Source organism: Felis catus, chromosome A1, assembly GCF_018350175.1.
Source record: "Felis catus isolate Fca126 chromosome A1, F.catus_Fca126_mat1.0, whole genome shotgun sequence".
NCBI lineage: Eukaryota > Metazoa > Chordata > Mammalia > Carnivora > Felidae > Felis > Felis catus.
This window is the reverse complement of record NC_058368.1, coordinates 125,264,695-125,290,104: the sequence shown is the minus strand read 5'-3', so window position 1 is coordinate 125,290,104 and position 25,410 is coordinate 125,264,695. Positions and strand designations below refer to the sequence as shown.

Below are 25,410 nucleotides of genomic sequence, written 5' to 3'. Positions count from 1 at the left end.
CATTAAGGACTATACTCTCCTGTCAAGATACTCCACTCCTTGCTCCTAAAACAAATGAGGTTATGTATTCAACCCTAAACATCCCTTCACACCCTCTTCTTCCAAAATGACTATCCAGTTATCCACATTAATAAGATAATGTTTCACCTTTAAAGATTTACTTTAGCTCTGAATTACAACTGACTGGTACTCAAGCTATGAGATTTACCCCAAACTCCCCCTGAATTTCTCTGGCACTCATTTGTGCTAATTCATTTGATGCTTTTAACAACAATTACCCCCTCTAACATTCAAGCTATCTTCACTATCTGGATGATATATTGAAACTTGACAACTGGGGCACCTGGGTGGCTAAGTTGGTGGAGCATCCAACTCTTGGTTTTGTCTCAGGTCATGATCTCACAGTTTCTGAGTTCAAGCGCCACATGTGGCCCTGTTCTAACAGCACAGACCCTGCTTGGGATTCTCTCTCTCCCTCTCCCCTTCCCCCATTCACACTGTCTGTCTCTCTCTCTCTCTCTCTCTCTCTCTCTCTCTCTCTCTCTCTCTCTCTCTCATAATAAATAAACTTAAAAAAGTAATTAAGAAACTTGACACCAAATTAAAAATACCGTATTTTTCCTATTTTACATTTTCTGTAACTTTTCATTTTATATTTTAGTTTACACATGTGAGCAACACAATCTTCATCCTTGTGATCTGTATCGCTGACACCTGGTTTGTTAAATTCAATTAATGTAAGTACTTAATATGCACACAACTTAAGAACCAAAGTTTACAGGAAATCTAAAGCCATGGAAAAGAAATACCACCTCCTTTTCAAAGAAATAAAACCCCACATCTAGAAGAAGCCATTAACTTTGTTACCTAAAAAATGTATTAATATATCATCTGTGGAACACATACACAACATATACTATATTAAGCAGAAAGAAAACTCAAGCTAAAAAATTCTGGCTTCCACTCAGGTCATGATCTCAAGGTTCAGGAGATCAATCCCTGGATTGGGCTCACTGCACCAAGCCCACATGGGATCCTCTGACCCTCCCCCACTCACCCTCTCAAAAATGAATAAACATTTCAAAAAGTTAAAATGTTTCCAAAGTAGTAGTAGGTTTACTTCTTTTTACTGACTTGGAATTCTTTTTAGAACACACAACATTTCCACAAAATAATATTAGATCTTAAAAAAAAGACATATATATAATGAAATATTCATTTAAGTAGTCATCATTGATAATCTCCCTATGCAGCATGGGTTCCCACCCATCCCCGCTACAGCTTATTCCAATTTAGAATGTTCTCTTCTTGCTCTATTTAGCTTGGTTCCTAAACCCTATTCTCTCCATTTTCTCCTGTTAATCACCACCAGAGGACCAAACTGTATTGAGGTGTGGAACTTCAAATCTCTCTTTCCGGAGTCTTCATGAATCAAAGAAACCACCAAAATACTTCCTACACTAAATAGGTCTGCAAATGAAGAAATAATAATGAAGTGTTAAAATTAATACACTCATTATAGGTATCAGGGTTATCAAGAATATTTTCAAACAAGTATGGCTCAACTTTCTTTTGCTACAAAAAACTGAAGGCATAAATAAAAACCAAAAGGCATTAAGTTTCAACTTTTTTTTACCACAGTCTTAAGAGATTTTATAGGTAAATAATTTACCTTTATTTTATCGCCTATACTGTATCTCCCCTAAAATAAAACTTATCTTTTACTATCATTAGAATGTCTGGTTTGTATACTTTCCTTTCTATGGACAAGACTTCTTTTCTATCAACTGAGTAGAAATATTTAAAGGACTACTGGTAAAAATGGAAAGTGGAAAAAACATCTTTGGGTACTAACAAAGCAGAGTCTAATTAGGTGTGCCCATGTGACCAATCAACTTCATTCCTAGTAATGTTTTATACACACTTATACAAATGTTTACGGATATAAATACAAGGATGATCGCACCAGCACTACTTATAAAAGAGAAACAGAGAGAGGGATCCCTGATAGAGAAATTGTGTCACAAATTATACCTATACTACAGACCAGTAGCTTCAAAGGGGGTATATACGATGATATACTAGAATAATGGGAAAAAATACTGGAATGTCTACTTATGCCTATCTTCTAAAAAAGGAATTAATGCTTACTATTATTTTCTGCATCACAGGACATTGCAGACATTACTCAGCCTAATCTCAGTCACAATCTATATAGTATGAGGTAAACGGGAATTCTACAACTGGGGTGGGAATAAAAAGTGTAGTTACTGATCCATTCATACTAAATGTACAGTAATAAAATATAGTTTGCCCAAACAAGGAAATTTATAGATATTACCTAGTTAAGTCAGCTCGAAATTCATCTAGCTAAATTAACTCTCATCAAAAGGGCATTTGCATTGATCATCAGCCAATTAAATTATTTTAAGGAAAAATGAAGTCCAAGTTAGTATGGGATTTAAAAATCAAAACAAATGCCTGTATTCTAATATACAATAGTTACAGCTGCATCTAAAAAGAGCAGAACATACTTTGGTAAAAGGGAACCAAAATCATCAGGACAATAAATAATAATGAACTGGGCCAAAAAGACCAAAGACTTAAAGGAGTATTTAATATAAATTTTTAAGTTATTCCACAGTAGGTATAGCCCACTTCCCCTTGTCTTAGAATTAAATGAAATTCTCTGAGAAATGGCATTAAACCAAACACAAAGTCAAGTTGATCACTAAGGCAGTTAACAAGTATCACTTGACACTTAGCCTGGTCCCAGAAGGTGTTAAGAATTTTTAGTCTACAACAATTCAAGGGCACCTGGGTGGCTCAGCTGGTTAGATGTCCGGCTCCTGACTTCTGCTCAAGTCATGATACCACAAATCTATCAGTTGGAGCCATTCAACTGATAGCCATTCAAACTATCTTGATGATATAATGAAACCTGACAACTGGGGCACCTGGGTGGCTCAGTCAGTTGAGCGTCAGACCCTTGGTTTTGTTTGGGTCAGGTCATGATCTGCAGGTTCCTGAGTTCGAGCCCCTCATCGGACTTTCTGCTGACAGCACAGAGTCTACTTGGGAATTTCTCACTCTCTCTCTCTGCCCCTTCCGGCCCAACTGTCTCTCCCCCTCAAAGTAAAATAAACAAAATTTTTTAAATTTCATCTTACACAAGGCAGTTGCAGACTAATACACGATGATATAACTGCATATATTAGCATTTTCTTGCTTTAGAAGTTGTATTGGCAAACTGCATAAATATGTATGGAATCAAGCTTATAAAAATGAAAACTGTAGACTGAACAGTAATCTAAAATAATCCTAGTATCTATGGCAGAAGAGCTTAAGTTTTGGTGCCATAATTTCTCCCTTCATGGAGGAGTTACATCAGTTGAAGTGTATTTCTGTAACACAACTAAAGTCTTCTTTTCAAATTAAAACAAACAAAACAATCAAAAGCAATTAAGCAGAAGTCTACAAATCTTTCATTTACTAATGCTAAACCATGTGGTTTATTTCAAGACCACATGAAGGGTAAGGCATTTCTACAAAAAATACCTGTTCTTAACTATAGAGTTATGGGAAGGCCGGGAGAGTAAGGGGGGAGGCAGGACAAACACTCACTCACTCACTCTCACACACACACACACAAACTGGTAAAAGGGCTTCATCAAAAGTTTTTTATTTCAAACAGTACCACTGAGACAGTGAAAAGACAACTCACAATAGGAAAAGATACCTGCAAATTATGCCTATGATTCAGGACTTATATTCAAAATATATAAAGAATGTTTACAATTAGACAAATACTTTAAACATGGACAAAGAATTTCAACAGAAGTTTCTTCAAAAAAGACATACAAATGGCTAATAAGTACTTGAAAAGATGTTCATCACTGTCAGTTTTAAGGGAAATGCGTATTAAAGATACCTCTTATTATCCACATATTAAAGATACCACAAAAAGATAGCACTTCATTTCATTTCCATTACAATGGCTAAATTAGGGATACCTAGATGGCTCGGTTGGTTAAGTATCTGACTCTAGGGGCCAGCTCAGGTCATGATCTCATGGCTACCCACTTGTGCTCTCTCTCTCAAATAAAACTTAAAAAAAAAATTAGAAAAAAAAAGAATGGCTAAATTACAGGCAGATGGTAACAAATGTTGGTGAGAATATGGAGAAACTGGAACCTTCATATAATGCTGATGAGAATGGAAAACAGTACAGTCATTTTGGAAAATAGTTTGGCAGTCTCAAAATGTTAAACATATCAATTCCACTCCCAATATCTACCACCAAAAGGACTAAAAACATGTCAGTACAAACACTTGTACATGAATGTTCAGAGCAGCACCATCAATAAGTACAAACAACTCAATTCTCATTAAAATTAATGAACAAAATGTGATAGAACCATATAGTGCACTGTGAATAAAGATAGTGACACATGCTACAATATGAATCTTGAAAGCATATGCTAACTTAAAGAAACCAGACATAAAACACCAAAGTATGGTTTTACTTCTATAAAATATCCAGCAAAGGCAAATCTATAGATACAGAAAGGAGACTGGTGGTTACCTCGGACACAGAAAAAAGAGAGGAATAAATGCAAGTGAGCACAGATTTCTCTTAGTGGAGCTGATTGTGTTGACAGTTGCACAACTTTGAATATACCAAAAATCATACAATTGTACACTTAAAATGGGGGAAATTTGTGGTAAATAACTCAATGAAACTGTTAAATAGATCACAACGTTTCCATACTAATATCAAAATCCTGTAAAGAACACAAAGAAAAGAATAAAAATGAATACTAACCTGTGTTCTGCCTCAAGCGAACTTGAAAGAACATCAGTTTGTGGGAAGGTTGAAGACCGAATGATCTGCTGGGAGATTACTGAGGCATTGCCATTCTCTTGTGGAATTTCATTTTCATCGAAGTTTCGGTTTATATCCCTTTCTTGGTGAGTACTATTGCTGTTATGCAAATTAAATGAGTCGTCATCCTGGTTTAGGGGGAGTTAAAAAAAAAAGAATGAGATAGAGAATACAATTGCTAAAAATTTTAATAGACTCTTGTTACATTTCCAGACAATACATAAATGTTATCATTAAATTTAGGAGACATTCTCAGACCATGTAAACTTAAGCTGTGAAGGATACCCCAAAGCTTCCCAACTATTTCTTCATGACTATTCAACAAAGGCAAATCAAAAGGATGAAGATAGGCAATGTGGAAAACAGAAGAAAACATTTTTGCACAGGAACACCAGAATGAGCAAAAACTGCTTCAGAAAGGAAGTCATTCTTTATGCAAATAAACAAACTAGCGTTGCTTTCAGGAAGATGATTTATTTTGATAAAGTTTATTCAAAGGTCTTAAATGATTATTTGTCTAAATAGTTCAATGACATGTTAATGTCAAACCAAGAGTTACTACAAGTTCAATTACCTTCTCTGAGCCAACATGACTTTCATCTTCGTGTTCCTCTTCTACTCTATCCCTTTTCAATGCTTTCAAAAATTCACTCTTCTTATCAGTGCGCATACGTGTCAGTTTGGTTAGACGAGGTTGCTGATTAAGTTTGTCGACAGGTGAAGAGGAATTTGAGCGATTACACTAGAAAAATTCAGAAATATTAATAAACATGTAGACAAAGCATATCAATATAAAGTTCACAACTACCACAACTTCCTATTTCATCTTTATTCACAATACAAAACTGATTTTAAGTCTATTTTCTTCTATACCTGTATGTTTTATCTACCCCAGTGAATGAACAGATTTTCTTTCTTCTTTTATAAATTTTTTTTTAACATTTATTCATTTTTGAGAGACAGGGAGACAGAGCGTGAGCAGGGGAGCGGCAAAGAGAGAGGGAGACACAGAATCCGAAGCAGGGTCCAGGCCCTTAGTTGTTGGCAGAGCCTGATGTGAGGCCTGAACTCACGAACCGCGAGATCATGACCTGAGCTGAAGTGGGACACTCAACCGACTCGGCCCCCCAGGTGCCCCAAAAGACTTTTCTTTAAAAAAAACAAAACAAAAACAAAACGATTTTGTTATAGCATAAAACAATTAAGGTCTGGCAATAGTAAAAACTACTGTTTTAAATTAAGAGGGTTTTTTTTAATTACTTTTTTTTGAGAGACACAGAGAAGGCATGTGTGCAAGCAGGGTGTGGGGAGAGGGAGAGAAAGAATCTAAAGCAGGCTCCACACCCAACACAGAGCCCGACCATGACATCATGATGTGAGCCAAAATCAAGAGCCAGATGCTTAACTGAATGAGCTGCCCAGGTGCCCCCTAAATTAAGAGTTTAAATACAATTTTATAAAATATTCTAAAGCTATTTAAATATGCCTAAAATACATATGAGTGGTTTTTAAAACTGTGTTCCTCAGTTTTAGGGTCCTAAAAATAGTTCCAATAAAATCTATTTTATAATTATTTACACACAGATACACAGAGGGTTTATCAGGTAGGATTTCACCAAGGAAAATATTTGTGGTTGGGCAGGAGGGAGGTAGGGAGAGACCTGTACTAGAGTCCTTTTGTTTTGGGGGTTCTGACAGTGTTATACATTAGAAAATAAAATGTTACAACTCCGTGTCACAAAAATTTGTAGCCATGGAAAACTACCGTAATGCTTAACTATTGGCAACACTATCTACAAACTATAAGGAATCTAAGCCACAATTACCAGCTATGAATGCTGGTCCCTTCATTCCAGTTCTAAATTTCTATGATTATGACGGGCTATGATGTTCCAACAAAGTACTGAGAGCAATTTCAAATGTAGCAACATAGTCACAAGTGTCTTTTGACCCTCAACTAATCAGAGAACTCGATGGTCTAGAAGTTTCAGAAACCTGGCCAAATGACAAAAAAATACTTAAGCTACCAGGCATATTAAGTCCATAAAGTAACAATATGCACCTTCCCCTCCCTCTTCTCCTCTCTTGCCCCTTAAGTGTTAACACTAATAAAACATGTTAATAAAATAATGAAATGTCCATCATACCCAATGGAAGATTATATAATACAAATCCTCATTTTCAGTCAAAGTTCAATCCTACAGCATAGCCTAACTCTTAACACAAGTGTCAAAACTGCAACTGTCATAATCCTTTCCTTAAAAATTATTTGTGGCAATGGGAAGCCTAGGTGGTTCAATGGGTTGGGTGTCCAACTCTTGATTTCCACTCAGGTCATGACCTCATGGTTCATTGGTTCAAGCCTCGCATCGGGCTCTGTGCTAACAACTCAGAGCCTGGAGCCTGCTTTGGATTCTGTGTCTCCCCCTCTCTCTGACCCTTCCCTGCTTGTGCTCTCTCAAAAATACATTAAGAGGGGTGCCTGGGTGGCTGTCAGTTAAGCATCCCACTTCAGCTCAGGTCATCATCTCAGTTTGTGAGTTCAAGCCCCACATCAGGCTCTGTTCTGACAGCTCAGAGCCTGGAGCCAGCTTCACATTCTGTCTCCCCGTCTCTCAGCCCCTCCCATGCTCATGCTCTGTCTCTGAATAATAAACAAACATTAAAAAAAATTTTTTAATAAACTTTTAAATATATATTTAAATTATCCATACTTAAAAGTGCAAAACTGATTAGCAAAGAGCAAAGTACTTGAATCAAGTTTTAGGGAAGAACTAAAATATCTCATTTTAATGTATTCATTTAATGAATCTATGCCTTTTGTTCACTATTATACTGTATGATTAAGATATGTTGCATTCCTCAGGAATAATTTTAAATAACATACCTCTTTCACTGAAGTTGTTGATGGGCTAAAATTCTTGGCAGCTGATTTAAAAGCATTGAAGTTGCCAACACCATATGTAGACTCATGAGGGAAAGAAGTCCCAACTTTATTTTCTTTAGTTTGGCTTTTCCATTGAGTAGGCTAGAGGAAAACATCAAACATTAATGTCTATCAAAAACAGATTATTCAGAGGAGAAAAAGTGAACACAATACAGATGACTGTGTGGGACTCATAAAAATAATTATTGTATTACATCTTAATCATTCCTACATATTTCTCTTCTTTTTCTACAACTAAAATCAAAGCCTGGTATTTAGACAAAAAACATCTGACTACATTACTATTTTTACAAGGTCTTACAAACCTAAAGTCAGGTTTGTTTTGCCTAATATCAAGAAAACACAAGTACGAGTTCCAAAAACCTAAAACTGAACACCAAGGAAACAGCACTATGTACTATATTTAGCAAAACAAAATTTTATAGATTTACTACCAATAATATAAGAAAACACATACATGAGCAAACACACACATCATTTAAAAGATAATTAAAAGTAATGATACACAATGGGTGAACTCTTTCCACTTTAAAGTCAGTATCCCACCAACAACCCCTCCCACTTTGGTATAAAATTTTTTAACATTCTATTCTCAAAGTAACCCAATTGGTACCAACTTAAAACTTACATTTTAAACAATTTAGAACTTACTTTTGTAGGTGGAGCAGCAGGTTTAGGGACTAAGCCTTTATAAACACTTGGACCAGTCCCGTTCTTAACTGGTTGTGACTGAAGATTTCCTACCACTGGGAATCCAGATAGCTGTAAGTCTTTTGTATTACCTTTCTTAATGACCAGCATCCTTGGAGCTCTAGATTTAGGATTCGGAGGATATTCTGCATAAATAAAGCACGAGCAAGAGTTACATACAGTTTAAATTTTAGCATAAAATTAAACCACACACACACACACACACACACACACACACACACACACACACAAAAACAGCATAATCCAATCCTTGATTATATTTAAAAATAATTGCTGCTTCCTGGACAAAATAATTAAGCTAAATAAGTATAAGCTATATTCCTGCTTCATAAATAAAGCTAAAACATAAACAGAATATAGCAAGGATTGCACAATGTCAAGTAATACAAATGAATTCAGCTGAACACTGGCCTAAAACGTTAATTAAATTTTTTAATTGCAAATTTCATTCTAGTCTCCTAAGGCTTAGAATATAAAGTACATTATATTTTCCTCTTCTCCATTTTCAAAAAATAGTTTTTCTAACTCCTTCTCATTCTTATCTCACTTACAAAGTTACTATCAATAAACAAAGAACTATAGTCCCTCAATTTCTAAATTGCTACTCAAGTTGTGACTAATAAAAAACAGAATTCTATTTTCACAATACCAAGTCATTCAAATATTTACTGGCTATCTAACTATAATGAAGGCATTATGTAAGTTATAGGGTAACAAACTCAATTCTTCTGAAGATAGTACTAGGAATAATTGCTAACAGAGCTGTTTTCTCAAGAGAAATTCAATTGCTAAAATATGAAAACCTGCCCACAGAGTTTAATTTTAATCCCAGAATTTAGTTAGTGTAGGTATTACACGTGAGCATGTTCACAATTATTGTGGTGAAGTATGTCTTTCTTCCTTTACAAAAATTCTCTAAGTGTCAGTTTCATAGTTGAAGAGTTTAGAATAAAAGAATTAAGGGGAGAAAGCTTAGGAAATCTAAATCAAGATTAGCATTGTGTATTAAGTAAGTTCCTGTGACATGCTGAGTTGCCTAAATGTTTGTGATGATGCCCCACCTCAAACAAACCAAACCAAAATTCCTACTGGATCATCTCAAAAACTAAACAAGGACTTATAGGGGCATGAAGAGACTCTCAAACTTCATCTGAGGCTTCAAAATCTTCAAAATATAGAGCTGGTATGCTACTTCATTTTACTGCTGATGTATAAAAGAACAAGAACCTAGAGCAAACTGAGCAAATCCTCTTAAAAGTTAAACACATGGCTAATCTACTAAGGCAAATATTCCAACTTCTTGGATGCCTTACAAGGCCCAAGGAATAAAGGCTAAGAAAGAAATCTTTGGTCACACAAAAACAGAAATTAAATCAGCAATATACAGCTTTTCTAAAGAACTTACACAATTAAGTCAACAAAACAAAAATTAAGTATAAAGATATTTCAGGGTGCCCGGGTGTCTCCGTTGATTAAGTGTCTGACTCTTGATTTTGGCTCACGTTATGATCTCACAGTTCATGGGATCGAGCCCCCCATAGAGGCACTGTGCTAACAGCATGGAGCCTGCTTAGGATTCTCTCTCCCTGTCTTTCTGCCCCTCCCCTGCTCAGACGCATGCGTGCTCTCTCTGTCAAAATAAGTGAAGGAAAAAAAAAGGAGAAGAGGAAGAAGAAGAGGAAGAAGAAGAGGAAGAAGAAGAGGAAGAAGAAGAAGGGAAAGAAAGATCTCACAGATGAAAAAAGAACCCTGGAAAGAGCACTAAACCATTTAAGCTTTGCAATTATTCTGGTAAACAGATGATGACGGTGAGAATAAAACTGGGGGAAAAAAAGATTGCTAAAAGGAATCTCAAGAATCAGTAATGACTGATACTGGGAAATGCAAAAGGCAGTAAGAGTTTTGCAAGGTCTCAGAAAGTCAAGTGCTGAAACAGAGGACATTTCTATCAGTACACCACAATTAAACAAGTTCAAACATGGCTGATAAGCACACTTCCAGTTCAAAATGGCCCATTAAGCACACAAGTTTACCTTCTTTACCTTAAAGTAGGTCTTATGTTAAAATTACTATAATGGAGGAAAACAAATACAACAGGAAAAGAGTCACCATCATCAGCAAGGGGTGATGTCAACCCACATTTATGAAGAAGTAAAGAAAAAAACTTTTATTGAGTGTGCACAAAGGAACCTAACAGCTGAGGATGGGACTGATCCACCCCTGAATCTTGGATTACAGACCTGTACTTGAAAAAGCCACACATGGCAGAGGGCAGAAGTGAAACTTTTCAAAGATCAATAGCTATGAAAAGAAAGTTACTAAAGGAAATCCTAAACAATGTACTATAGGCAGGCGAAAAATGATCCCACATGGAAAGCTGAAGGTTCAAGAAAAAAATAAAGAAAACTTTTGTGTATAAGCAATCATTAATCAAAATTAGAAGGCAGAAGAGAAGGAGCAGACAAGCAAACAGGTATGTTATCTTTAAACCTCAACATACTTCCTGACTACTAAGTTCACTTTCCTAAAACTGGATTCCTGGACATCTAGAGCAAAAAATAATGTGGCTTTTTCCTCAAAGAAGCCTTCAGGGCAAAGACAGAATATTCTATAAAGAAGGAAGGTGAAGGGACATGTGGCTGGCTCAGTCGGTAGAGGATGCAACTCTATCTCAAGGTCTTGAGTTAAAGCCCCACGTTAGGTGTGAAACCTATTTAAAAAAAAAGAAGAAGAAATGTGAAGCCTAACAAATAAATCATAGAAGACTAAGTAGCAAAGTAAGTACAGTACAGAGGTTAAGAACATGGACATTTATACCAGATTTACAGAATCTTGCTCCAACTCTATTAATTCTCTCATCTATAAAATGAAAAATAGCTCCTGTCAGAGAATTACTGTAAAATATTTTAAAATACTAGGAAAAAAATCTAGAAAAGTCAGACTATCTCCATTATAGTATGCTTCCAATTATATTTCAATATTGTATTAAACTTTAAGTTGATTTACAAAATTACAGAAGATGAGAAAAATTCTAACAAATAAACACAGACTAACCTATATCCTATGTAACTATGCTGAATATACTACATAAACCTGCCCATTTAATAACAAGAGCTCTTAATAGCAACCATTACAATAAAAGTAATGGAAAGGATGATGGTAGCACTAATTGTCCAAACTTTGAGTCATTTATATTACAGTTGACCCTTGAATAACAAGGTCTGAAATGCACCAGTCCACTTACATGCAAGCACTTTTCCAATAAATACATAAAAGTATTATATTTTTCTTATGATTTTCTTAATAAGGTTTTCTTCTCATAGCTTACTCTGTCAAAATATACATGTAATACACAATATATGTTTTAATCAATTATGTTATCGGTAAGGCTTTCAATCAACAGTACATTATCAGTAATACTTAAGTCTGGGGTGCAGGGGGATCAAAAGTTATACAGGGATTTTCGACCAAAGGGGTGGGGTAAGAGGCATTAAGGCCCCCAACTCCTGCACTGTTCAAGAGTCAAATGTACTTATAAACATGTTCATCTGTTCAGATTCTCCCTACAAATTCTGACATTAATCTTTCGAGTGCTGAAGCAGTTAGATTCAAACAGTATCCAATGTCTCCTTCTATTCTTTCTCCACTTACTTTGTCAACTGGTTAACAATATGCAAACACTTGTATTAAAAAAAAAAAAAACTAGAAAGTAAGTGATCTCAGTGACTTCCCTCTGTAAATTACACGTCCATATTATTTCCAACTCAGATAAGCAGGCATTGTCATTGAAATTTAAGTTAAAAACACCTGAAGGCAAAGGAGTTTTAGATTTTCATATACCTGTTTTCTGCTACCCTCACAAACTATTATCTGACAATAACTGACTTTAAATATCCCTTTATTTCCTTGTTATTTATACTCTCCCAATATCTATGGATACAAGAGATTTTTTTTTTCTTAAATACAAAGTCAATGGTGGGAGGAGGACTGGCTCAATTCTTTCTAGAAAAAAACAATTAAAATACTGCCACCTATAATACAAACTAATTTGGCAACGTGTAGTTAAGAGCAAACATTTCAATTCTTCATCCTCTTGTCTTTCACTACATTCCCTCCAAGTGTCTTCTATACATTTTCTGATTCAATCACTTATTACTTTATTCTTTGATCTCTACCCTAAAAATTCCTCTTTTTTTGCCTTTTAATGAATCTACAAGAATATCCATCACTTAACTAGATTTGAACATAACTTAGCTAACGTTCAGGTTCATTAAACAACTCTAACATGATCAAGTGTTTTACACAGATTGATTTACACAATAATTTTAATATTTTATGCAATTTAATATTTATACTGCTTTTCTCATTAAAATTGTGATCACCCTCATCTCTGAGATGTGAAAATTCACTCAGATTAAGTAATCTACCCAAAAGTCTAACCATCAGGTAAAACACCTAATGTTAGGGGCCCTGATCTATCTCATTCCATAACAAATGTCCTTAACTACTATATTATATACTAGTGGGGAAAATGGGAATTCAAGTATTTACTGCTATGCCAAATACTTCAAATTGTTACCATCCCCAACTAAAAATAAGCATACTAGGCCTGTAACTAAATGGTCAGAAAAAAAGTCTGCGTACTATCAAGTGAGATCAAAGTCCACCCTTTTCTGATGCCAAGTTACTGACTTGGTTTCATGATCTTGACAAAACAGTTAACTTTAATGGGTGAACAAAAGCATATGGCCAAATGAAGGGTGAATCACATGTGAATTAAGTTTTCACACTAATTTGAAGAAGAAACTTAGTCACATAAAATACAGTAATACACAAATATCAAACCCAAACCTCAGCAATAAAAACAAATTCCTATCGTGAACACTAATTTTAATGCAGAAAACTGTTTCTGCATTTAAATGTTTCTGATTTAAAGAAACTGACGTGGTTTGAATCTTTTTGGTTTTCAATTTTTTAATGTACAAATCTGTTTTGTTTCACAATAGAAGTTTGAAACAAATGAGTTTCATTAACTTATAATGTAAGCCAACAATAGGGGTATGGTGTTTTTTCTTTAATAAGGCCCTCTACATCACTCATACTTCTAAAAGAACTTACACGATGAACAAATAATACTTCTAACTCTGACCAAGTAAAATTGACTTCTGTCAAGTTGTCTAATCAAACTCTATTAATTTTCCCTTATTAACCTTTAACGTATGTTGCATTACCTTTTTCTTCTTGTTCTAAGTTTAAAAACTATTTTCGTAAGACATTCAAGGAAAGTGGAGTCATTTCCACATATAAACTACCAACAGATACTTTTACAAAGAAACTCGGTAAGGATTATTCCTTTCTCCTAATTCTACTTACAGAGTTCCTTTAAAAAACAAAATTCACTGGCTTTCATCATAATCGAATTCACTTAATGCAAACATGCATGTCACTCAATGTGTATGCTTTCGGCTACTATAATTGGAATTCTCTAGAAAATAACCCATCTTTAAGAAATAGTCACCAATTTGCTTTTAGAAAGCCAAACAAATAAAATTCTTAAAAATGAATATTGATGCTCTTAAGTAGTATATCAAATATAAGCAAAAAACAGGAAAGCTCATCAAGTTATCAAGGAATAGACACAAAAATAAATGCTAAGTTTAAACAACATTATGCTTAAATTAATTACTATGAGTGAAATTCTTCATTATTTACTATCTTTAGAACTAAATGTCAGACTCTGCCAATAATATATTGTTGACATAATTCATCAACACAAAAATAGCCAGTAGTACTTCTGAAAACACACAAATCAACAATTACTAATTATGTATCAAATTGTATACAAACATATACACATCATTTTTTCTCTTTCTCACCTCCCAAATATATCAGTCACACAACTGAGTATTTTAAAATGGTCACAGGCACACTCAAGTACCTTTTAGTTTTCAAGTATTAAAGATATAGATTAATTTAGTAAGCATTAATCTTGGACACCCAACAACAGTGCTCCTGATTAAGATCAAAACAATAAAAAAAGTCACAGATATAAGCTGCAGGAAGGTGTTTTTTAAAAAGCTAAATAAGTTCTAGGTAGAATTACACTTATGTAATTATATTTTAAACAGTTTAGTTACTTTCCCTCAAGGTATTTTTTTTTAACTGGGATATTTTGTTTAGATTCTTGCAATTTCTGATCTACAAAAGGACAGTTTCAGGGACAAACTCGTTTGTTTAATACATATTACATTTCGGTTATTAAATTTTTACTTACCTGGAAGGAAGTAGCACTAGAAAAGTTCTATTGAAGTCTTTCCTAAAATTCTCTCATGTCTTCCTCAGGAACATTGCTATTTTAAATGTTGCAATGGGGAAAACGATATTTGGGAACCCAGGGGGGAAAGTGAGAAAGGAATAGTGAAGTGTAATACAATGAAAACTTCATTGTATTCCTATGGGAAGTACTGGGAATTTAACAGTTAATCAAGCCACAATTAACCATTTTCTTTTTTCTAATGCAAACACACTTCTTAGTTTACCTAAGGCACAGAACATCTTCCTTTTAAACATCTTTTCAACTAGTGCTCAAAATCCTTAGACCAACCCTGAAACAGTAGAACCAAAATCTTTATATTAATACATTTTATTCTCAATATTTTCAAAGATGTACTTGCCTTTAAATCATTTCTAAAATTATTAAATTAACCAAGGATCAGTACCAATAGTATCTATAGGTAGTTTTATATGACAAAAGCTCACTGACATTAATTTTTTATTTACTTTCATTCTAATCAAATCCAAATTATTCCTAATTTCTTAAGAGACTCTATTTAACACCTTCCAGGTGGTTCTATATTCTTATGCAATCAGTTGTTCCCAGAAAAACTGAATAATAAGGAAACATACCTAAGAGAGGAGCTTGGGAGATTTTTTTGGTTGGGTATGTGTGTGTCTGGGCGTGTAGGCCTGGGGAGAGTGGTAGAAATACTAATTTGCAATACAGAAAAAACAATGCCATTCACATGGTTCTAACAAAAGTGTCTGACCACCCCCACCCCCACCCTCAAAAAGCCCTTAAATAAATCGGGAGATCAAAAGAAAACAAAGTAATGCCCCAGAGTTATCACCCATAAATACATTAAAGAACAGCATAGGAAGTGGCAAAGTTTAAAATAATGCCTTTATCATTAGCACTAGTATGCTGTCACAAGCCACAATCCTTTTATTTTGGTAAGCTGATAATTTTCAATAGGAAAATACAAATGAACATGTGTATAAGTTCCAAAGTGGATTCGTCGCCTTTGAATTTGGCATCAAATAATTAAATTTATTTTTCAGATATCAAATCTTCATATTTAAATTTTTTTCCATTATTTTAAACTTCACTTGAATCTTTAAAAAGCTGTCTGATTTGTACTATATGAGTGCGCTTTAATCTTCTGTAAGATGCTATCAAATTAAACTCAGCAGTTTTAAAGAAAAGGGGTTATTACCAAAAAAAAAAAAGTCATTAAGCTCTGACAATCAAAAAGACAAATAATTCCAAACAGATTAGTTCCATAGGCAAATTTATACAAGTATTTAATACTCTCTATGTATAACCATTTTCATAAATAAAAAGATTAATTTTATGTCACACTATGATTAGAAGTACTTATCTTTTCAGTTTAAGTTTTCAACTGTGAAAAACTAAAAATTAATTTAAACTAAGTTTTTTGTTTCCTTAAGATTATCAGGCTGCGTTTGAAACAACACTGATTCATTACATTAACTTACAACCATTAAAAAAACTCGTGAGTATACTTAATGGTACTAATCTGTGCAAGTCAAGTATTTCAAATCAAACTCCTTCTATCCCCAGTATCTTTTTAAAAGGTAAGTGCTACCGTTTTGTGTAGCTGAGCACTCAAAAACATATTTATAAGAGTAAGTTTAATTCTAGACTACTCTTTATTTTTAAAAACACAAAAAAGTGAAACATACAAATAACATTTTATACCCCTCAAAGTTAAATTAAAAATTACTTACCCCATACACCTGCAGCTAATGATTTATTCTGATTTGGTTCTCTTTCATATTCAGGATTTAAAGATGGCTGAAAAAATTGGAATGAAAATAAATGTTCACACTGCTCACATTTTTAAAAAATAAACCTTTTAAAAGTAATCTCAAAACCATATTGATAAAAACCCTGATATGATACGATGAACTCTTAACTATTAAAGACCATTCAGGAACCTCACTAACTTATTCTGCTAACCAGCAAAATGGTTACTATCTATACTCACTTCTACTAAAGAGAAAACAAGGAAATGGTCTTTAAATATTCTTATCCCCAACTACTTGAGAATGCGTGGATTTAAAAAAAAAAAAAAAGAGCACACAAGACAATGTGTTTTTTTCATCAACTGGAAGAAATCACCCTTTCTTAGCCTAAGGTCAAAAGCAAGGAAGAGAAAAATCAGACTACTCCCAACAGGTGTTAGGTTTTCTTTGCTGGATGCATTCGTTGTAACACACTCATTCTCAAAACAAAGTACAAATTTTTATTTCAACAAGTGATTCACAGGATATTAAAAAGAAAAGTGATTTCAGCATTGAATGTGTACTCAAAACCAATTTTAGAACCTAAATTTCCAGGTATTTTCTGTGTTACCTAGCAACAATGCCTGCCTTAAAGAAGGTATTTAACACATGTTGAATAAAATGAATCTTGATATATTTTACTTACCAACAAAAGTAAACTATGTACACTCTAATGACATTACTGTAAATAAAGTCCCAAAAGACTATACATGCATACCAGTATGATTCCTTGATACAAACTTGTAACAGGACTGAGAAGACTTTCGTGGAAGCAATAGGTGCTTTCTAAAAAATACAGTATTAGAAATTACACTATAGGTCTATCTATCTTCAGGGCTAGGATCATGACCTCGGAAGCGATCAGCAACAGCGACAAGGCTGTTTTAACAAAGTAACAAAAACACTATCTTTGCTAGTCACAGCTACACAGTTCAAGCCAAGCCATCATTTTCTTCTGAACTAATACCACATTTCCTAACTAGTCTCCCTGCTCTCACTCACTGTTATTCATTCAAGATTGAACAACTAAAATACTCTTCTAAAAAATTAAAATCAGATCAAATGATCCAAAGTTTTCCTTTGATCCAAAGGAGCTTCGTCCTACTGCACCTATAATTAAACTGAAAGTCTTTCCCTTTACCTGCCCAGGTCCTACTCAATCAAAACCTTCTGCTACCTCTCTAATCTGGTTGAATAGTCACTTTACCCATACTGACCTTTTCCCCTTCAAACATTACAAGCTTGCTCCCCACCTTAGGCCCTCTTCCCAGGATTAATAAAGCTGACTCCTTACCAACCAGGCCCTAGATTAAATGTCACTTCCCTAGAGAAACGTCTCCTGATCTCCAAAAGTAGCCGTCCTGTCACTTTTTACCTAAATTTTCTACAAAATACTAATTACTTTCTTTTTACGTTGTGAATACATCTAATAGAACAGAAACTCAGTGAGAGTAGGACCTTGCTATCTTGTTTCACCTTTCAAAACAGCTAGACTCAGAGCCAGTCAAATATATACTGAATGAAGAACGAACATATACAAATAATAAATTACCAGAGATGAACCACAAGAAAAAATGCCAAGATCAGTAAGATTTTACACGAGACCAATTTTTCATGCAACTAGAGAAGCAGTGTGTTTAGACAGTCACATAGTGAGATTTAAAAATAAAGAAGAATTAAGAAAATTCTGAATTTTTGTAGGGCACCTGAGTGGCTCAGCCGGTTAAGCATCTGACTTCAACTCAGGTCATGACCTCACAGTTAGTGAACTCGAGTCCTGCAGCAGGTGAGCACGAGCCCCAATTCAGATGAGCCCCACTTCTCTCTCCCTCTGCCCCTTGTGGGATTCTCTATCTCCCCCCTGCCCCGCATCATTCACTTGCACGTGTTCTCTCAAAAAAAGGAGGGGAAGGGAGGGGAGGAAAGGGAGACAGACATACAGAAAGAAAGAAAAAATTCTGTTTGTAACTAGTTCATAATTTGTTTTTAAGAGTGGAGTTAACTCTTCTAATTGTATCTGACCTAAGCCAACAAGTGGTTTACCTTCCCTAACCACTGAGAAACTTTTGAATAAAGTAGCTGAAAGACAAGGAGAACTATCCTGGAAGTAACTTAAGAGTAATATACGAATGGGGGCACCTGGGTGGCTCAGTCAGTTAAGCGTCTGACTTCACCTTGGGTCTGATCTCACCATTAGTTGAGTTCAAGCCCTGCATCAGGCTGTGTGATGACAGCTCAGAGCCTGGAGCCCACTTCAGCTTCTGTGTCTCCCTCTCTCTCTGCACCACCTCCCACTCACATTCTGTGTGCGTGCGTACGTGTGTGTGTGTGTGTGTGTGTGTGTGTGTGTGTGTGTGTGAGAAAAATAAACATTAAAATAATTTTATAAAGGGGCGCCTGGGTGGCTCAGTCGGTTAAGCGTCCGACTTCAGCCAGGTCACGATCTCACGGTGCGTGAGTTCGAGCCCCGCGTCGGGCTCTGGGCTGATGGCTCAGAGCCTGGAGCCTGCTTCTGATTCTGTGTCTCCCTCTCTCTCTGCCCCTCCCCTGTTCATGCTCTGTCTCTCTCTCTCTGTCTCAAAAATAAATAAACGTTAAAAAAAAATTAAAAAAAAAATAATTTTATAAAAAAAAAGGTAATAAATGAATAAAACATTACTTAAAAGAGACAGTCTAAATAAAATGTACTAGTAAAATATTCTTTCCAAAAGCTTAAAAGCTTTTCAGAGATGTTATGATGCACTTGCAAAAAAGCTAGCAAGCTCAGCCATTGTTTCTAAGGGAAACTGTTCAAATTTAAGGAATAAAATAACACAGATTTATCGAAAGTTTTTAAATGATTATATGGTTAAGACACAGGAGTAAGTAGGAGGAGGGAGAGGAATTGAGGAAAGAGAATTATATAAACAAAGAGCCTCCCAAAATGTTGAAGATTAAACATAACTGAACCTACCAACTGTGATTTCTATAGATATGAACCATAGTGATAAAATCTCGTAAGAAAGCCTTGATGTTAAAATGGCGCTTGCAGAAACCTCATTTGTATTAAAGTTACAAGAAACTTACAAAATCCTCAGCCTCAAACTGTTTGCGTTCTCTCTTGTCTTCTTTCCTCCCTGCTTCATTGTCAGGTATGCTGTTTTCATGTAGTCCTTGGCTTTTCCCAGAATGGAAAATACTGCTACGAGAACGAGAACTTCCACCATGGTATCCCCCTCGATGATTTACGTTTTCAGTACCATTTCTTCCATGCATCCGCCATCCATTTTTTTCTTTCCTTCCAAAGTTACCTTATTTAAGAATGGTAAAGTAACATAAATTCAAAGATGGCTCTGGTTAACTACTGAATCACAAAACATTCTTAAAACAACATGAAGAAAATCATCCTACACTCTCACTTCTTAGCAAATTTTACCTCCATTAGGACGTCCAATACCAGAATCAAAGCCATCTGAAGAGTTGTGTCGTCGACGATTCACATCGTAACGATTTTCTGTCCATGAAAAATTTTCAGAATGCTTCTCAAAATTCAGTGACGACTGAAACAAATCATAAACACATACATGAACATACACATAAAACCTAAATATAACTTTAAAAACTAGTAATAATCCGGCCTACATTATTTCCAAGAATTCTAAATGGTTAAGAACATTCTGTATTTACTGTCCATGTATTTGGTTAACTGGTAACTTATTAAAAGATGGATTCCACTGCTGGTCTATTTTCCTTGTCTAATGGAAGCTATTTTGAAAGAGCTTAACAACCACATCTACTTACCCAAAAACTTTAAAAGTAAAATACCACTGTAAGGGAAACAAGGCAAAACACAGTACACTTCTCTTAAGTAACAGAATTTGACATTCTGTATCATACATTACTTAATTTAAATATAAATGGCTCAAGATTTTCTTGAACAACAGAAAGTTATGGCAAATGAAGCTTAAGTTCTATTTTAAGTTCTCCAGATTGATTTCCAAACTCCTCTTCCCCACAACAAGTGTTTTGTGAAAATTATCTAAAGAACGTATAGAGGCACCTGGCTGGCTCAGTCAATGGATCATGTGACTATGGACCTCGGGGTTGTGAGTTCAAGCCCCACATTGGGTGTAAAGATTACTTATAACTAAAATCTAAAAAAATAATAATTATTTATAAAAACTATTTTTAAAAATTAGGGATTTACAAAGAACATAAAAAGCCACAACTGTTTTTAAAGGTTGCTCTTCTTCCCCAGTATTAACCCATGAATCTGATAAAATCACAATCAAAACTTCCAACTTTTTAAATGTCCTGACCATTTCTCTGGGTTGGACTTATGTTACAACCATCTCCAGGACAATGAGCAGAGTACATCAGTTGAAATGTAAACCACTGCACATACTGGGTCATCCCCTGGGCCTTTCCACATTGCCACTGTGGGACCTTATGGTATCATTCCCCTATTGCCCTAGCCTTATCTTGATGCTGTTTATTGTGCCATGAAAGATAGTCCTTGACCATCTCAGGTCTTCACCAGCATCCATGAAACAACAACAGGCTACCATGCTAGGCCTGCAAGTATGATAAAAACACAAACCCTTCACAGACCCTAACAGTTTTGGTGATGAGGATGCAACACTAACAAAATTAAAATTCTCTAGAAAAAAATTAAAACAAGGGTCTGCAGGCCAGATTAGGGTAAGAGAAGACTCTCATGATCCTGGCAGCAACTGCTATCATCCAAGTGATAGGTGGAAGTAAGCATCCCTCAATGTTTAACAGCCAAGTGGCAAGGAGTAGAATTGAAACAAGGCACCCAAACAGTGCCTTCCTTAGTTGTTCTAATTCTCCCATGAATGGTAGAACAAAGGGATTTTTTATTATGACTGGGGCCCCAAGTGAAAGGCAATACTGCTGTGGCTGCTGAGCCAAAGCAACTCCACACTGAAATAAATGGTGTCAGCAATGAGGATAAATGGAGTTTTAGGAAGATTAAAAACTCATGAGAAGGAATTATGTTAACACTACTGACTTCTTGGAAACAAAGTAAATGCAGAGCCTAGCATGCTGGAGTGGAAGTGTTCTGTGCCTTCTGTACTCCCTGATCCCCCCCCCCCCACTTCCCACTACATCAACCTTAGCAACTTTAATGAGAATGTCAAGTACACTGATATTTAAAGAAACTGACAAACTTCTATAGCTCTGCTAGACATACATGCTCAAGTCACCATCTCACTCCCATGAGGAGCAACACAGTACTAAGCGAAGGGTGGCTGAAAATACTGAGGAATGTGGGGCAAAGCCAAGTCAATGTGGTGTATGGGGGGAGGAAAGGCCCCATCCTGGGTGTTTGATGAAGCCAAAAGGTACACAAGAGAAGAGGCAACATCAACTCTGAGTTGAGGAATCAGAAAACAAAAAGCCTACAAGCCACCCATGCAATGCCCAAAGGAGTGGTTTTCTCCTCCACCCTGTACTTTCCCTCATTCACAAATGAAGAAATCATTTCCTGAAAGCTTAGAGTGTAACCTTAAAGCGCATGGACGAAACTTCTCCGTCAGTGTCACTATAGTGAGAAAAGATGCCACTAAAACCCAATTTGACTGATTTTGGAGTTTGGAGAAAATTCAGCAGTAGGAAAGGGAAATTAAAGTGATCTTGCAGGTGGGGCCTTTAGGCCAATTCAATTTACCATTGTTTGTTGTGTTTTAACTTGGTACTAATGTTACATGCTTGTAATGAAAATGCTCAAGATTCTTCCATTCAGGGATATGACAGGATGACAGGTGATTTCTGTCCCCCTTCCAGGTCGTCTAGCAGAAACACCAAAGCCTCTCAAAAGAAAGAAAAAATATCAGAGACAGAATTGAAGATTTGATGGGTAATGGGATATTCAGAGAGGCTACTTCCCAGTACAGAAGTGCCATGTGCCTGACACATACATCCCCTTTCTAAAGGGAATATGGCTCTTGCCCTACTGCTGAGCTCTTAAAGTGAACTTAAACTAAGAACAAAAAAAGGGGCCCATTAGGGCTCTCAACCTAATGAAAAGTATTTGAGCATGCAGCTGACCTGACTACTGGGACATTTGTTTTGCACAAAGAAGTGGCAACTACCCTTTACAGTAAACCTTATTCCTCTGCCTGCCACCTTAACAAGCTCCTGGTTCAATAAGGCTCTCATATAGTTCCCTTAATTCCCCGGGGTCTGGTTCAACTAGGTTAAGAGAGGACAGTGTCCACTGGGTGGCAGCAGCCATCCAGCCTCAACAACTCTGGAAGACCAAATGGATTGTCAGTCAGCACAAACGGCTAAAATGAAAAGCAGGATCCTGGCCTTAGATAAGCTTTAAGGACTAGACATTTTCTATTATTTTTCTGCCTCTTCGACTGTTGCCAACGTCCAGTCATCTGGCCAGTCACCTGAGAAACTAGAGACTGGCAGATTAAAGGTAATTCTTTGGAGTCACAAACTGAAACTATAGCTGATGAGACAATCTGAGTCACTCAGATGCTCACAGTAAGATGCGCTAGCATAAAGAACTAAAATCAGAATACTGCTGAAGTCTGTAGCATGCTACCTAGATCCACCACACCAGACCTGTAACAATCCACTACCATAGACTGGTCACAAAATAAACGACTTTTCCTTTCTGATGCAGAAGCCACCTCTGCATGCCAGCCTGAGACTCCTGCCAACAGCTCATCTACTTGTCGTGCTGCAAAGGAGGCTACGTTACACAAGAGGAACTGCATCAAATCATTGATCACTTCTTGGAACTATCTATAGTGTTTCTTCACTGTTGAAATTTTTTCAGGTTACAGTGTTGTTGCTGCAATCTGACTGGCTAACTCTAACTCTGGTCACACTATTGTGACCCTTGAAATAAATCCATGTCATGTTTTTGGTATTCCAAGCACTAACATTCCAGTAATAGTACATCTTTTGTCATAAAGTTCAACCTGCAATGGGTCGATATTCAAATACTAAATGGACACTCTATACCCTCTACTATCCGCAGGCATCCAGTATTGTCAAGCAATACTAACAGTCTCAACATTCAACTCTGGACAATCTACAACTTTACATTCCTCATTTCACACACCTTAATGAGACACTTTGGTCAATGAATGCAACAAACCCATAAAGAAATCATCTTTTCTTAGCCATTTCCTAGGTAGTATTTAGGATTTTTAAAAATGAGTTAGGAGATAATACAGACCTATTTTTAAAATATCAGGATTCTGGGGGCACCTGGGTGGCTCAGTCAGTTGAGCATCTGACTCTTGCTTTTGGCTCTGGTCTTAATATCACAGGTTCATGGGATCAAGCCCTGCGTCAGGCTCTGCACTGACAGCGTGGAGCCTACTTGGAATTCTCTCTCTCAAAAATAAATAACATAAACTTTAAAAAACAAAATACCAGGATTTGCCCTGATTATCCCTTGACATGTTGTTTCTTTCTCCTAAGAGAAAATGCAGGCCAATGTACCTCTCAGGGTGATGCACTGGCCAAAAAAGAAATCTAAGGAATTCAAATAATCTGGTTTGGCCACCTGGATTCTCTTTTTGGAGGGAGATGGTCCTGTATCTGAAGACAGTGACCATTTGTGTGACTATCTCTCACCCAGTCCTCAGTAAGGTCCAATGTGGACTAGGGTGAGCAATATGATACATCACTGCAATGATATAAAAATGTCCTTGGTTCCACTCACATCCAATTCTTCCAAACCAAAAAATCTGGGTACAAGTAGGGAATTTTCTTTTAAGTGAAGTCAGCTATCCAAATGAGACACATAAGGGGTGCCTGGGTGGCTCAGTCAGTTAAGTGTCTGACTTCAGCTCAGGTCATGTTCTCACGGTTCATGGTTCAACCCCCACGTCAGGCTCTGTCCTGACAGCTCAGAGCCTGGAGCCTGCTTGAGATTCTGTGTCTCCCTCTCTCTCTGCCCCTCCTCCCCTGCTCACACTCTGTCTCACTCTCTCTCTCAAAAGTAAATAAACATTAAAAAAACAACAACAACAAATGAGACACACCAATTTCATGGGTGTAAAAGAAAAAATGCTAGGGGCGCCTGGGTGGCTCTGTTGGTTGAGGCGTCCGACTTCAGCTCAGGCCATGACCTCACAGCTTGTGGGTTCGGGCCCCGTGTCGTCGGGCTCTATGCTGACAGCTCGGAGCCTGGAGCTACTTTGGATTCTATGTCTCCCCTGTCTGCCTGTCCCCCACTCACACTGTCTCTCTCTCTCAAAAATAATAAAATAATATTAAAAAAGAAAAAACCCTAGCATCTGTAGAGGGAACATCTTTGACCCCAGAAAGCACTGGAAGAAAGGAAAACAATTAATGCTCTAACCCCTAGAAACAGCACCAAGGCCTGAGTCAAACAGAAACGGAGAAGAAAACACTCATCTACTGCTAGAAGGATCATCCCTACTCATACTTCAAAATCAGAAAAACTCATGTGGCCATAAACAATCCTTAAATATTCTCCTGTGCCTGATATCAACAGCAGCTCCTGAAAGTCAATGTGTAAAAAACGCTTAAAAAAAATGGTTTCATTCTGATAAAAATTCATGATTCTCCCAACACCTGAGCAGTATTCTGTTATGCCACATGTGGCAAATGATGCTGCAAGTAATGGTGACACCGTCTATGTTTCTTAACCAAACTAATGTAAAAGTTATCCAAAACAAGCTTAATAACAAATCCCTAACTAAACTGATGTGTACCCCTTCAATGTTTCTATGTGAGGGAAAATAAGTCACAGATTGTCTTCTATTAAGGATGAGAGTTGATT

The 25,410-nt window shown here is 36.2% G+C and overlaps 1 protein-coding gene across 3 annotated transcripts in view; it reads right to left on the bottom strand.

Moving 5' to 3' along the window:
* GPBP1 (GC-rich promoter binding protein 1) overlaps window positions 1-25,410 on the bottom strand; it is a 76,674-nt gene that overhangs the window by 8,973 nt on the left and 42,291 nt on the right. For 2 of the 3 annotated variants that reach the window (XM_019834432.3, XM_023256787.2), the window contains exons 4-11: window positions 20,044-20,167; window positions 19,695-19,918; window positions 16,572-16,638; window positions 15,450-15,509; window positions 8,484-8,668; window positions 7,773-7,913; window positions 5,460-5,627; window positions 4,826-5,013 (exon numbers count right to left, since the gene is read on the bottom strand). In XM_019834432.3, the coding sequence (XP_019689991.2) occupies window positions 4,826-5,013; window positions 5,460-5,627; window positions 7,773-7,913; window positions 8,484-8,668; window positions 15,450-15,509; window positions 16,572-16,638; window positions 19,695-19,918; window positions 20,044-20,167 (1,157 nt within the window). The remainder of the gene's footprint in view (window positions 1-4,825; window positions 5,014-5,459; window positions 5,628-7,772; window positions 7,914-8,483; window positions 8,669-15,449; window positions 15,510-16,571; window positions 16,639-19,694; window positions 19,919-20,043; window positions 20,168-25,410) is intronic. The other variant, XM_023256789.2, reaches the window with a different exon arrangement.